Here is a 15,976-nt window from a genome sequence, read left to right as displayed (position 1 = left end):
TATGAGGTTGATTCCAACAATCTCATACAAACACAATCATTCAACATACAAATATTTAATTTAACTGAGCATATAATTCTTGACAATAAAATGGCAAAAAAAATAAATTTAAAATTAAAATTAAAAAATCATGTGGACTCCATTTCATCAGGACACAAGATATGGTTTAGTTTGATTTGGTTTGTTTTCACATAACCATAATAACAGAAAAAGCCTTTCAAAAATTTTGGAGATTGATTTCAGTCTCAAAGTTACTGTTGTTTCAGTTTAGTGTGGACTGTCATGCACACAAACACATCACAAATAGTCATCAGCCACTGACTAATGGGAACAAGGCAGCATTCAGGAAAAATACCTAAGAGCAAAGTAACAAGTATGATCTAACAAGACTAGCACTAGACTCAAAACTAGGGCTCCACTGTACATCAAATGACTAATCCTTTCTGTTAACCTCTACATGGTTGCAATCGAGCTTCTCAAATTCTTACTTTGGAACTTCGGTTTTGACTTTCACAAAGAAACGTTGAAGATAACCGCTATTGTCTTCTGGGGGGTACCTTGTCCTTGAATTGGGAGCATAAAGGACTCTTAGAGCAATCTTCTTTAGATATTGGTGTAGGCATGAATTCATTCTTCTCCGTTTTGACACATCTTTCATTATCATGTCCTACAACTTTTTCTGCAACGTCAAATGCATTTCTCTTTACAGAAAGCGGGCAGGTATAGGCAGCCATGGAATCTGTTGCTAGGGTACGAGCAGGAGCTTGTTGAAAGCACTCGTCATCTTCATATTGTTTCTGTTTTTGTCCAAAAAGGGTTTTTGAAAATTGAAAACATCTTTTTGTTGTTATCTTCACCAAACTAGGTTTTAGTATTTTTAAGAATACTGATTCTGAAAACCAAAAATCAAACAAAGAGGTAACATATGGTGCATAGTTTAATGATTTTCAATACCTGCCGATGCTTCCCCTGAAGTCTGGGTGAATCTGAATCTTCAATAGGCTTCGGTTGCGATCTACATGCACTACCCTTTGCTGGGCTGATAACTCTCCCATCAAGCCTGAGCTGTTTTTCCACCGGAACTGTAGCTTCCTTATGTGCATAATTTTGAACTTTCAGCTTATAAATCCCCTCGAAACCTGGAGGAATGTCGTTGCACAATTCCTTTTTAACTTCTCGCGAGGGCTGTTGAATTGCAGAATCCACCTCTCTCGAAACAGAATGAATCTCCGTATTTGAACCAGGCACGGAGATTATAGTAGCATTTTCTTCCCCGGAGGTTCCACAACTCCTCCTGGATGATTCTCTTGAATTTGCTATATCAACTCTTCCAACATCTTTTCCAGCAAGCATGTCAATGTCCATGTCAACTACACCGTCATCCCCATTAGCATTGCCGGTGTCTTGTGCACAATCTGAAGAAGGATGTTCCTCATTAAGCTTGCATACATCTTTATGCTTTTTGACACGACGAAAGACTCCCCAGAGAAAGTATTCCCCATTCCATCCTGTTATATATAGCATTGACATGGACAAAACTGTCAATCATCAAAATTCAAGCACAAGCCTAATGATGATGTAGCTCAATAAAGAAAAAGACACCCCTCGAAAAAGTTCACAGATGTATTCAGCAATTTTCTTTAAACATCGAGGAAAAATGGACATACAGACTCGAGAGTTTACTTTGAGATTTGGACGAGAGAAGTTTGGATGTAAACACAAACAACTCTACACCATCCATGTAACATCTCATCACCAATTCTTGTGTCTCCATGAACTCCAGGAGGAAGATATAATTTGCAGATCTACAATCCAACAGAAACAGAGTTTTCAGAATCTTAAAGACGAAATTCTCCACAACCCAAGACAGGTATTAGAACAGACCTCTGACTGTTGTTGGAGAAGAAGTACATTCCAATATCATCCTCGTTTGGACAGTCATCCTGAAATATCTCTGTCCAAATACTGTCACGGGGAAGCATTTTAAATTGAAGAACTTCGGGCAATTTTTTTGAGAACTCGTAGATTTTGCGACGAACTTTTGACGGAGGATGAGCCCGGAACCCATCATTGAGTTCCTTATTATTACTAGTAACAATTTCAAAGCTTCCCCTAGACAATACAAACAACAAGATCGTTAGGCAGGCAATGCTTGTGTCTTTTCTGATTTCAAAGAATGGAAACTAGCTGCAGTATTACGTACCACAATAAGCATTATTTGTCAAACAAGAACGAATTTAATTTTAAAAAAAAGAAACTATAATATGATTGTTATAGAAAAGTTACTTGTTCTCATACATAATAAGAGATCAACTGGCAAGTTTGATAGTAAATGATTTAAGTCAAAGGAGTTCTACAGGTCAATCATAATTTGGAATTACAAAGATAATATTCCTCATAAAAGCATTTCTTTGAACAATGAAAGCAGGAAACCAAAGACAAATTCCACCAACATAGCAAATAGAAACTTAATAATATAATTAAATGCAATTCCATGAGAAAGAAAATTTCATTTTAATCCATTATTTCAGAAGGCAAAAATAAGGACTTGAACCCAGCTAAAAGCCCTTTGTGGCAGGAAATGCTCAACCTAAGAGTTGGTGGTAGCTAATGATAGATAATTTAAAGAAAACCGTTACATGCAAAAAACAAGAGAGTTAATTTCCATCAATATTAAATTTCCAAGAGAACAAGATCCTTCAGAGTATAAACAAACCTATATCACAGCATACACTCCAATAAATAGAAAGCAACAGAATTCCAATCAGAGAAAATGCAACCAGAATAGAGACTTAACATAATAACAAAAAATATAATGGAAACTGTTAGAATTTACCTACACCTACCACCACCTACTACCACACCTACTACACCTACCACCAATTTACCCTCACCTACTCCTCACCTACTCCTCACCTACTACCCAAACCCTCTCCTATATAATGAGCTACTCTGATTTGTAATAGAACACAATCAATCAATAATAAATACATACATTTTAACATGGTATCAGAGCCAAGTTAAGAAGCTAGTAATTCTGTTTCACCAGCGGGCGGCAGCCTCGCCTTGGCCGCCCGCCGGACATCCTTCATTCCCTCTCTCTCTCGTTTTTTCAGGTACTTGTGCTTCTCACTCTGCGGACGCTGTACTCTCTCACCACCCAACAACAACAATGGCAAGAAAACGAAAACTCAAGAAGCAGCAAAGAGAAGTACAGCAACTTCAATATTACGACGACGAAGAACAAGAACCCGAAAGAGACGATGACGACGAGGAGCCTTTCCAGAAGCTTCTAGAACCATTCAGCAAAGAACAGTTGATTAATTTGCTCTCCGAGGCTGCCGAGAATCACGCCGATGTAGCCAATCGCATCTACAAGATCGCCAACAGTGATCCCTCCCAGCGCAAGATCTTCGTCCACGGCCTCGGATGGGACACCAATTCCGAAACCCTAATCAACGCCTTCAAGCACTACGGCGAGATCGAGGAGTGCAAGGCCGTTTGCGACAAGATCTCCGGCAAATCCAAGGGCTATGGATTTATCCTCTTCAAGACCCCCGCGGTGCCCGTTGCTCCGCTTCCGCCGGCGCCGGCGTCGGAGTACACGCAGAGGAAGATCTACGTCAGCAACGTGTCGGCTGATTTGGATCCCCAAAAGCTGGTTTCTTTTTTTTCCAAGTACGGTGAGATTGAAGAAGGGCCTTTAGGGCTCGATAAGCAGACTGGGCAGCCTAGAGGGTTTTGTCTATTCGTGTACAGGACAATCGAGAGTGCGAAGAAGGCATTAATGGAGCCTCATAAGAACTTTGAAGGGCACATTTTGCATTGCCAGAGAGCAATTGATGGTCCAAAACAAAGCCATAATCATCATGCTGCCCATACCTCATCCTCTAAAATAATAATTCTCCGCACACACTCCCACTTTGTCCTATTTTTATTATTATTATTATTATTATTATATATTTTCTTTTTCAGACCCATTAACTTGTCAAACAGTCTGTTCCCACCTTTATTCTTTTTCTTCATCATTTCATCACCATCCCCTTATTTCTTTATTTATTTTATTTTATTTTTCGATTCCCTTCTTTTCACAACTTAAAAAAAAAAAAAAAAAAAAAAAAAAAAAACAAAACAAAACAAAACACAACAATTTCCAAATTTTTCCAATAGCCCATCTTTTATTCATGACAAGATTCAACCCCGATCACATTTTTACAAAAAAAAAAAAAAAAAAAAAAAAAAAAAAAAAAAAAACACACACCAACACAAACACAACACCCACACCCCCAGCGAGATTTTTCTTCTCTACTCTGCAGCAGGTCTCTTCTTCTTGCCTCCGTCCTAGGCGGCCCTTGCCGGTGTTGCCTCCGTGTTTCCCACTCCACCGAGCACATTTACTCCCTGCTCTTCCACTGCCGCATATGGCGGCCCTCCAAATCGGAACATCACGGTGGCCTTCCGCTTCAGCTCCTTATTTTCTGCCCTTAGCACGCTTATCTCTGCTCGCGCATCCTTATACATGCGTTGGAGCAGAGCCAGCTGGGAGTTTATATGCTGCACCTCATTTGTCCTACTCTGCAGCCGGTTCGACAAATTTGTGACCGCCGTCATGGTTTCCACGCATGACTTCAGAGTATACTGATTGGCCTCAATATCAGTTTGCACCGCCATTTTTTGCTCCACCGACCGCATCGGAAAGTTCAATGGAGCAAAACCATAGGTGTTTGGTTGAGGTTCACTGGCCACCGCACCAGTTATTTCTCTTGTGGGCTCGTTCAGTTCTGGAAAGAGCGTGAGCAGGTTCTGGGTCACTGGACGGGAAGAAGAGGCCATGTTTTGAGTTGCTACGTGTTTCAGCGCAGGGTTTTCAGAGTGTTTCAGACTGCAAAAATTCAGAGGTTTTTCGCAGCTTTTCTCTGCCTCAGCCTCAGCCTCCGTCTTATAGACGAGGCAGCCACGCGCATCGCGCGCCTCTTGCCACCAGCCGACAAACTGGCACGCCTTTTCATGGCACATCTTTTGATAAAGTGGGCACGCCTTTTGATGGCACGCCTTTTGAAAAATTGGGCACACCTTTTGAGGGTGCATCTTCTACAACGGTCCGACATGACCCCATAAACTGTCCCGACATTAATTCCGGTTAGCTCCTTTATGGGTCCGACAAGACTCTGTAAACTGTCCCGACATAGATTCCGATTAGTTTCTACAAGGGTCCGACAAGACTCTGTAAACTGTCCCGACATAGATTCCGGTTAGTTTCTACAACGGTCCGACATGACCCCATAAACTGTCTTCTACAACGGTCCGACATGACCCCATAAACTGTCTTCTACAACGGTCCGACATGACCCCATAAACTGTCTTCTACAGCGGTCTGACACCGCCATCCAGTGTCCTCTACACCATTATGACACCACCATACCGTGTCCTCTACAACGTTATGACACCCCCATACAGTGTCCTCTACAACGTTATGACACCCCCATACAGTGTCCTCTACAACGTTATGACACCACCATTCAGTGTCTTCACCAACGGTCTGACACGACCATACAGTGTCTCCTATCCTTTTTTATTTTTATGTATTTTCTTGTTTTGTTCCTCTCTTCAAACTCAAGTTGGTTAGTTTCTATCCTCCTTGAGTTTGCGGGGGGCTGTTAGAATTTACCTACACCTACCACCACCTACTACCACACCTACTACACCTACCACCAATTTACCCTCACCTACTCCTCACCTACTACCCAAACCCTCTCCTATATAATGAGCTACTCTGATTTGTAATAGAACACAATCAATCAATAATAAATACATACATTTTAACAGAAACATTAGTAATTAGTAAACAACTAACATTTTTAACCAGTTTGTAAGGCCGGCAGTTCATGTAATTTAAGGCATTAGCAAGATGCCTTCTAAACGACAGTCCAATGATAAAGAGAAATATAGGTTCCATATATTTTAAAAAATAACATATATTTCCTAACAAAACCTTCAGTTTGAAACGCCAGCATGATGCAGCTAAACTTGTCCAATTGATATTCGCCATATTATAACACGTTCTTGGCAAATTTAGAGAAAAGTTTCTCAAGGGGTTTGTTTCCACCACTTTCATCTTGCATGAAGAGTAGATGTGTCACAGTCATTACCATTTAACACAATTGCATTATGTAATTTTCCCAACAAAGAACATCCATCGCAGTAAAATATTTTTAAATATTTTTCCATTTTAAATAGCCTGCATAGTAAATGAAGAACAATCGAACACCACAAAAAAGAATACTTTTTGAGTATTGAATTTTGTCATCCTTGTTGGATGAACAGTGTTAACAAATATTTTGAACAAACAGAGATATATGGGATTGATGAATGGATATATATATATATACTCACTTCCAATAAGAATGTAGAGCAGGAACTTGAAAGCATTTCTCAGCTTCAGGCAGAATATCTGTCAAGTCATGATTCTCAGCATCAAAATTTCTGGACTCCACATTCGCACAATCATTACCACCTAAAAGAAAAGATGTTCACCGTTTAATTCAAGTAATTTGATAATCAAATGACAAGTCATCAACCCACAGTCAGAACTGACCAAATTTTGTATACCATGTGAGAAGAGAATATTCAGCAGGGGAGAAGGAGGCCAACATGGGTGGGTTCAGGTACAGTTTGATAAAACCGACCTTGGTGGTTCAACCCAAGGCACATATAAAATTTTGAGTTTTTTTGATTTTGGTCAGGTCTATTTTCCTTAAAAATCTAAGAAGATTAACTAGCAGCACAATTTGTCAACTTGACCCATAAAGTTGCAGGCTCGAGAATTTGATAGAGCATGGGTGCTCTTTATATAATAGAGCGGACAAATCCTATTACAGCATAAATAAGGTGGACAGGAGAAAAATATTTGGTGTATGCCTAATTGGAGATCCATCACTCACCTCATTGGACTTAACAGAAAAGGCCAGTCACATTGCACATGGCTCCCACCACTGCAGTGTCTGGGAGTAAGGAACGTTACCCCCGCTAGGGCTGCCAACGAGCCAAGTAATAGGTTGTTCAAGCTTGGCTTGCAAATTTAACAAGGTTCAAAACATGTTCAAACCTGACTTGTTTACATAACAAGCCAATTTTGAATGAGGTATTGAGTTGAACATGAATTGCACTTGAGTAGCTTCGTTTTTATAGTGCATATATGCATATCGAGCCAAGTAGTGAGTTGTTTAAGCTTGGCTTGTTAACATAACGAGCCAATCTCGAACAAGCTTTTAACGAGTCAAGTTCAAGTAGCTTGGTTCGTTTTGCCGCCATAACCCCCACGTGCGGAGAGGCTGTTTCCATGGTTTGAACCTATGACACTCACGCCACAATGGAACAACCTTACATCTGTGCCAAGGCCTGCCTTCATTGGACTCAACAATTTGACCATGTTTTTTGTATCTCCAATGATACTCCAAAATACAAATATTACCCACCAAACATAAAAGACAAATGTTGACTCAAGTTGACCAAATAGAATTTATTTGGACACTTGATACAACAAGAAACAACTCATGTGAACATACATGATTAGACATATATACAGATAATACAACATTATTCACATTACAAGTTCATAAAAAAGTCACTGAATTGGTATTGAACTTTGGTATTCAAGATTTCAGTTCATTTTTCATTAAAAAATTGCAAAAACACAACCAATTATAGTTTACCAAGATCAAATTTGGCACAAGTTAGGTTCACTAAATATTGAACAACTGACAATCCAAATCCTAGAATAAAGCCTCCAATGTGCATTGAGAAATACAAGATCTAAATATTATAGAATACTATGCAAATGCCAGATCATCATTCCTCATTCCTATTAACATTACTGAGTGATAAATTTTATCATCACTAATTGGGACAAAGACTTGTTATGTAAGAAATTTTATGCAAAAAATCTGTAGAGATTTATCACCTTTAGGACCTTCTTGCTGAACCACAGAATTGATCTGCATTTTGCCATGTCTGGAAGGTAAAAGTCCCGAAGGCCTGAAACTAGGATTTGCTTTGACAACCACAGGGGACTTTGGAGGTGTAGCTCTGGGCTTGATGGGAGTCCTCGAGGACACAAGTCCCAGAGTTACTGCTGGCCCAGAACTTGAGTGAACATTAATCTTGGAAGGAGAGTGAAATTTCTTGGCTCCCGAAGACAGCAAGATTGCTTCTTCAGCAGCAATATATTTCACTTTCCCCGTTTTAACAATCTTTTCCCATTTGGGAAGTTTGCTACAATCAGCTGAACCCTTATTTTCCTTGTCCACCGTACCCGAGGGTTTTGTCTTAGATGAGTCATCCTTCAAAGATTTTGGTGAAATCTTACCTTCCATTTCGCATGTTTCGCAAAGCCACTGATTTGGGATATCGTCGTTGAAGCTTTTCCTGCAGTAACTGAAAAGGCAGAGGGATGGCAACATATTCAAATGAAGATAACAATACAATGTAACTATCATGTACAACAGGTCCAATCAGAAATAGGCACCAAATGAACTATATGCAAGCAACATTAGAACTTGAAACTAAGTGCATATATGTCTTCATTGATGCGCTGATGTGCTAAGCAACTTTAGAAATCAGGATAATTAAAACCAAGGAGATGGCCACATGCCCAAAACCTATCAATTACGGACACCTCTTTGGAGGTAACGTACCGGTGTCCGACACATGTCGAACACGCTGGGACACTTGGAACAAGCCGCGGACATGCTAGAGACACACAACCATTTTTTTAATTTTTTTTAACTAAAATAACATACCTAAGGTTGATAAATTTAGCAAAATTAAATATTTTGATATAAAATAAATATTAAATATTTAAAAATATAACATATAATAGCTATATAAAATTATATGTTCAACGTGTCATGTACTGCATTTTTTAAAAATTTATATGTCTGTGTGTCCGTGTCGTGTCACATGTTCATGCTTCTTAGCCCAAAACTAGAAACACCACACACACACACACACACACACACACACACATAGTGAGACAGAGATTTTACACATGCTCACGAGCTGTTTTGCATTGAGAGCACACACTGATTGCATCTACAACACCAACATCACCACATATGCCACAAGGTTCTTCCTGCACAGAGGGAGAGATGATATAAGAAATGTTAAAAATGATTCTCTCTTTACAAAACATTGCAACTTATTGAAGTTAAAGAAGCTGTTGGTTGATCACATTCTGGCATTGAATGGGTCAGTTGAAAGCAGTTAAAAGGCATCTTGAGAGCAGGCAATCTAAACCATTTCAGTCCAAACAGAGTAAGTGAAGATTAATCTCTGTTAAAAGTCAGTTGACATAAAAGATAACTGGTTGAAAATTGAATGAACAATTAAAGAGTTGTGTTCTAAGAATTAGGATTTGTACTCATAAAACAATCAGCATACAAGCTACAAGTCTAGGTCAAAAAAATAACATAAAATAAAATAAAATAAAAAATACAAGCTACAAGTCTTGCAATAAAAAGTTGCACATAGATGCTGAGGAAAATGAGACACAATAATAAAGGAAAGGAAATTTATAAATTTCAAAAGTATAACAAACAAAAACCTAATCAGCTAACTTTGTTTACCCATAACCACCATGTCTTGCAATAAAACTAGAAGTAACACTATGTTTGGGAAATTAGGTGGGAAAAGAAAATAAATGATTTTATAATTTATGAGAGAAAAAAAAAAAGAGAAGAAGATAAAAGATTAAAAAATAGGAGAGGAAAAAAAGAAGAAAATATAATGATATCTTTTCCTATTTTGTTTGGTTAAACTACATAAAAGACATGAAAATAAATAATTAGATGTTATAACATTTTATAATTGTTAATTTTTATTTTTTTATTTTATTTCTTCTATATCTAAAGGGCGGTTTTGGTATTATAAAAAAATAATAATTAGTTGGTTTCTCTTCTTTCATAATTTTTCACTTTTGGAGAGATTTAAAATGAGGGTGATGAGATAGATGAGTTTCTCTCAATTTTTTTCTCATTCCATCCCATTTCTCTCCTCTTCACTTATCCAAACAAGTGATTAATGTAAACAAGTGATATGAACCAGGAGAAATGCATTTTTCTTCTTTTTTCCACCCCAAATCACATAATCCGAACGGGCTTTTAAGAGATAAAATGAGGAAAAAACACAAATCTACATAATAATGAAGGTACAAAAATTAAGAAATAAACTAAATAAGCAAACCCCAATTTACAAACTACTACATTAGCAAGAATGCCTAGATACCAAAAAGGCAGATAAGCAAGCAAACCCCTCATTTCCCTTCTTTTTTTTTTTTTTGGTACATGATGTTAAGATTTAAGCTTTAAGGTTTATTTTAATAAATACTGTTATCTACAGCTAGGAGATTGGTATTATCTAGTCTATTGGAGAATCCCTAGTTTGTAGGAGTCATGGTTGGTGTGTATAACCAAGTCATGTCATCAAGGGTTTAGTTCCACAAAATCTGCTAAGTGACATTGTGGTTGTTTGCAGATGTAGCTTTGCTGCTCTTATTTAAGTTGTATTCCTTCATTCAATTCAATTCAATAAAATTAGCTTGAAGCTTTTAGCCATGTTGTTATTGTTTTAACACTTCAGCATTTATTCATAGAATCAGTTTTTTTCCAACATCTAGTACCACAGCCACCACTGGCCTGATAAAAAAAAAAAAAAATCCCAAACAAGCAGTAGCTTTTGCCTCTTGCAGCAGCAAGCATTCATGGCGACTGACAAATCAGCAGAGAATTTTGTCAAGCCAGCCATACCTCGCTTTGATGGTCACTATGATCATTGGAGCATGTTGATGAAAAATTTCCTATGGTCCAAAGAGTATTGGGATCTTGTGGAAACGGGATTTGTTGAGCCAGAAGGAGCAGTACTGACACAACCACAACAAAAGAAACTTGATGATCAGAAGCTAAAAGATATGAAGGTGAAGAACTACATGTTTCAGGCTATCGATCGTGCAATTTTGGAGACCATTCTCCAAAAGGATACATCCAAAAACATTTGGGACTCCATGAAGAAAAAGTAATAGGGCTCAGCAAGAGTGAAGCGAGCACACCTTCAAGCCATAAGAAGAGATTTCGAGACTCTTCAAATGAAAAATGGAGAATTAGTTACTGATTATTTTGGAAGAGTTATGGGGATAGCAAACAAAATGCGAAGCCGTGGTGATAAGATTAAAGATGGTGATGTTGTTGAGAAGATCTTGAGATCTATGGCTCCAAAATTCGATTATATTGTGTGCTCTATTGAAGAGTCTAATGACATTGATGAAATGTCAATTGATGAGCTGCAAAGCTCCTTACTAGTCCATGAACAGAGGCTGAATCGATGCACCTCAGAAGAGCAAGCTTTGAAAGCTTCTACCTTTGCTGAATCCACAAGCACAAGAAGAAGAGGACGAGGTAGAGGTAGAGGTAGAGGACGTGGAAGCAGTGCTTGAGGCAACCGAGATGGAAGCAGACAACGCAAGTATTTCAGAAGAGATGATGATCACTTCCAGTTTCAGAATAAAAGAAGAGGACAGGTGGACAAGTCCAAGATTGAGTGCTATAGGTGTGGAAATCATGGGCATTACAGCAATGAGTGCTGCACAAAGATGCCAAAAGACAGGAAAAGAAGAGAAGTCGAACTTTGTTGAGAAAAGGGAAGAAGAAACACTTTTGATGGCCTTTCATGCCAAGGACGACCCTGAGCTTGATGCATGGTATGTCGACACAGGTTGCAGCAATCATATGAGTGCTAGTAAGTTTTCTTTCTCATCTTTAAATGAAGACTTTCAAACTACTGTAAGTTTTGGTGATTGTTCTAATGTAAATGTGATAAGAAAGGGAGATATTCAGATTAGAACTAAGAATGATTTTGTTGAAACAATTTAGAATGTTTCTTATGTTCCTAATCTGAAAACTAATCTGTTGAGTGCTGGCCAATTGCAAGATGAGGGTTATATTATAACAATTCAAAAAGGTGCATGTGAGATATATGATCCAGCAAGGGGTGCTATTGTTGTTGTTCAGATGACACCAAACAGGTTGTTTCCGCTGAAAATCAAGACTGTTTAGGCTTGCTTGTTGGCTAAGGAGAATGATCCATCATGGCTTTGGCAGTTTCGTTATGGCCATTTGAACTTTAATGGGCTGAAAACACTTCATCAGAAGCAGATGGTGATAGGCCTCCCTATGATCACTCCTCCATCCAAAGTTTGTGAAAAGTGTGTTGTTGGCAAGCAACATCGTGATCATTTTCCAAAAGGGAAGGAAATGAGAGCTACAAAAACGCTGGAGTTGGCCCATTCCGATATTTGTGGACCCATAAATCTGACGTCTAATGGTAATAAGAGGTATTTTATTACATTCATTGATGATTATAATCGGAAAACATGGGTAGCAAAAATCTGAAACTTTTCCAGCATTTAAAAGTTACAAGGCCTTGGTTGAGAAAGATATTGGGAGAGTTATTCAAACTCTTTGAATTGATTGTGGTGAAGAATACAACTCACGAGAATTTGCAGATCTTTGTGAGGAACATGGAATCAAAAGGCAGCTGACTGCAGCCTATACACCACAACAAAATGGTGTGTCTGAGAGGAAAAATCGTAAAATCTTAAACATGGTGCGAAGTATGTTGGCAAGGAGAAGCGTTCCAAGGAGTTTTTGGCCTGAAGCAGTCAATTGGGGCGTTCACTTACTGAATAGAAGTCCCACACTAGCTGTCCAAAACATGACATTTGAAGAAGCATGGGCTGGGCGCAGACCATTCGTTGATCATTTCAGAATTTTCGGATGTATAGCATATGCTCACATTCCGGATGAAAAAAGGAAGAAGCTCGATGACAATGGCGAAAAATGGTGTTAGTGAACATTCAAAGGCCTACAAGTTGTATAATCCCATCACCAAGAAGATTGTTATCAGCCGGGATGTGGTTTTTGATGAAGAAAAGATGTGGGATTGGACTGGAAAAGGCAAGGAACTGAAGCAAATTCCAGTTGATTTTGATGATGCAAAGAATAGGATTGAACTGCAGCAGCAGTCCTTTGATGAACACTTGCCCAGTTCTTCAGCGACTACACCAACAAATGAGTAGCCGCCTCCAACAAATGAGCAGCCACCTGAGAATCAACGTCCAAGGAAAAGACCAGCTTGGATGATTGACTATGTAAGTGGGGATGAACTCTCAGATGATGATATTACTGCTCACTTTACATTGTTTGCAGATTTTGATCCTATCACATTTGAGGAAGCAATCAAGGACGCTAAATGGCAGAAGGCAATGAATGTTGAGATCAAATACATAGAGAAAAATAATACATGGGTGCTGATTGACTTGCCAAAAGGACAGAAAACAATTGGTGTGAAATGGGTTTTTAAAACCAAGTTGAATGAGAAGGGGGAGACAGACAAGCACAAGGCTCGTCTGGTGGCAAAGGGATACAAGCAAGAATATGGTGTTTGATTACAAAGACGTGTTTGCTCCAGTTGCAAGGCTAGACACAATTCGTTTGGTAATCTCTTTAGCTGCTCAAAACTCTTGGCCTATTTTTCAATTAGATGTAAAGTCTGCATTTTTACATGGTAAATTGGAAGAACAAGTATATGTAGATCAACCTCCAGGCTACGTGCAGCAAGGCAATGAAGAGAAGGTGTATAGGTTGAATAAGGCACTCTATGGGTTGAAGCAAGCACCACGAGCTTGGTACAGCCGCATAGATGCTTACTTTGTCAAGCATGGCTTCCAAAAGTGCCCATATGAACACACATTGTATGTTAAGGTTGATGATGAAGGTAAAATGCTCATCACGTGTTTATATGTTGATGATCTGATTTACATAGGAAGTGGAGTTGATATGTATGATAATTTTAAAAGGTCTATGATGAATGAGTTTGATATGACTGATTTAGGACTGATGCACTACTTTCTTGGCATAGAAGTAGTAAAATCAGCGGCTGGTAATTTTGTTTCTCAAAAGAAATATGTCCAGGAAGTTTTGGAGGGGTTTCAAATGCTGAAATGCAATCCAGTTGGAACACCGACTGAAATAGGACTAAAGTTGACTAGAGATACTGATGGAGAAAGAATTGATAACACATTTTTCAAGCAAATTGTTGGAAGTTTGATGTATCTAACTTCAACAAGGCTTGACATCATGCATGCTGTTAGCTTAATTAGTCGCTATATGGAGAATCCCACTGAGATGCATCTCAAGGCAGCAAAAAGAATATTTCGATACTTGCACATCTGATTTTGGAATTCTTTACAAAAGGGGTGAAAAACAAAGTTTCTTTGGTTTTACTGACAGTGATTATGCAGGTGATATTGATGATCGAAAGAGCACTTCTGGTAATGAGTTCTTGATGAGCTCAGGTTCTATTTCATGGTCATCAAAGAAGCAGCAAATTGTGACACTTTCGACAACTGAAGCAGAGTTTGTAGCTGCTGCTTCATGTTCCTGTCAAGCTATCTGGCTGAGAAAAATGCTTGAAGTCCTTGGTCATCAGCAGCAAGGCCCAACAACAATATCTTGTGATAATGTTTCTGCCATTAAGCTTTCCAGAAATCCAGTTATGCATGGGAGAAGCAAGCATATAGATGTTCGTTATCATTTTTTGCGTGATCTTTGCAAAGATGGTGTGATTGAGTTAGAGTTTTGCAAAAGTGGAGATCAAGCAGCTGATATCTTGACCAAACCTCTCAAACAACCAGTGTTCGAGAAGCTCAGAAGCATACTTGGAGTTTGTTCATCAGCAGAAGCTGGTTGCATTGTTGCTGATACACAAAAAAAAATGAGTTGCTGAAATAATGTTCGAATTCTAAACTGTTTTCTGCACAAATCAGTATAAGGGAGGGTGTTGAGATTTAAGCTTTAAGTTTTTATTTTAATAAATACTGTTATCTATAGCTAGGAGATTGGTATTACCTAGTCTATTGGAGAATCCCTAGTTTGTAGGAGTCATGGTTGATGTGTATAACCAATTCATGTAATCAAGGTTTAGTTCCACAAAATCTGCTAAGTGACATTGTGGTTGTTTGCAGATGTAGCTTTGGTGCTCTTATTTAAGTTGTATTCTTTCATTCAATTCAATTCAATAAAATTAGCTTGAAGCTTTTAGCCATATTGTTATTGTTTTAACACTTTAGCAATTATTCATAGAATCAGTTTTTTCCAACACATAAACCCCTCACTTCAAACCATAAAAGAGATTTCAAGCGAAAAGAAAACAATAAAGCAACCAAAATTATAATAAGAATCGCACATACCAACAAAGAAATTTATCAATCTCAACAGTGAAGTATTAATATATATATATATATATATATACAAAAAAAAACACAAGTATACACAGCGAACAATAAATTATAACTATGGTGGTTTTTAACAGTCCAATGGGTCCAACACAAAAGAAAATAAGAGTTTTTTAGGGTTTTACCATGTGGGTTTGAGTTGAATCTGGTATCTTTTCTCAGAAATGTAGTGTTTTGTACCCTCGAGAGTGAGGTAAAAAGTTAGCGAGAGCTCCAATACAGCTTTGTGATGCCACAAGACGAAGAAGGAAGGCCTACCGACTGCTTCTCTACCACTCCTCGTCAATACCCATCACCAATCTAGGCTTGTTTGCCAAGAAAAGTAGGATTTTTCCCGAGAAAATGTGAGTTTGGCGAACTTAATGCGGCACCATTTTGCTGTTTTTTTGTTTTTTTTGGGCAAATTATAAACACTCCTGTCGACATTAGGTGAAAATATAGATTCTGTTGAGGTTTAAAAAATTATATCTTGTTCCTTAAGATTTATATTTTTATAACAAATTATTTCTTAAGATTTTCATTTTTATATAGATTTCCTCTTAATTTTTTTAATTTGTTATGAAAATTTGACCTTTAATGGCAATTTATAATTTCTCAAACTTCAAGAATTTATATTTTTACCAAATCTCGAGG

At 38.1% G+C, this 15,976-nt stretch overlaps 1 protein-coding gene and 1 pseudogene across 3 annotated transcripts; one reads left to right on the top strand and one right to left on the bottom strand.

Moving 5' to 3' along the window:
- Positions 1-215: 215 nt before the first annotated feature.
- Positions 216-15,770, bottom strand: LOC114308538 (PHD finger-containing protein 6). Of its 2 annotated transcripts, XM_082866653.1 has the most exons (9): positions 15,469-15,655; positions 14,338-14,806; positions 9,045-9,130; positions 7,961-8,433; positions 6,394-6,514; positions 1,885-2,112; positions 1,684-1,805; positions 955-1,508; positions 216-797 (listed from the first exon to the last, which is right to left on the bottom strand). In XM_082866653.1, the coding sequence occupies exons 4-9, from the start codon at positions 8,370-8,372 to the stop codon at positions 537-539; spliced, it is 1,698 nt and encodes a 565-aa protein (XP_082722779.1). In that variant the 5' UTR covers positions 8,373-8,433; positions 9,045-9,130; positions 14,338-14,806; positions 15,469-15,655; the 3' UTR covers positions 216-536. The 2 variants fall into 2 exon arrangements, with proteins under 2 accessions (XP_082722779.1, XP_082722778.1); XM_082866652.1 differs by lacking the exon at positions 14,338-14,806 and having other exon boundaries at positions 15,469-15,770.
- Positions 3,059-4,391, top strand: LOC145789617 (UBP1-associated protein 2A pseudogene; annotated as a pseudogene). Its single transcript, XR_014327728.1, has one exon. The product of XR_014327728.1 is annotated as a UBP1-associated protein 2A pseudogene (transcript).
- Positions 15,771-15,976: the final 206 nt, after the last annotated feature.

The sequence above is a fragment of the Camellia sinensis genome, chromosome 4 (genome assembly GCF_055761805.1).
Source record: "Camellia sinensis isolate YWXY chromosome 4, ASM5576180v1, whole genome shotgun sequence".
NCBI classification, from domain to species: domain Eukaryota; kingdom Viridiplantae; phylum Streptophyta; class Magnoliopsida; order Ericales; family Theaceae; genus Camellia; species Camellia sinensis.
Note: the sequence above shows the minus strand (reverse complement) of the source record. Positions and strands in the feature narration are given on the sequence as shown.

Coding starts and splice junctions, on each gene's coding strand:
- LOC114308538 (XM_082866652.1), bottom strand. Junction 6,515..7,960: donor TCAGCAAGAAGGTCCTAAAG/GTGATAAATCTC, acceptor CTTTTCTTTTAG/GTGGTAATGATTGTGCGAAT. Junction 2,113..6,393: donor GCTCTACATTCTTATTGGAA/GTGAGTATATAT, acceptor TGTATTGTCTAG/GGGAAGCTTTGAAATTGTTA.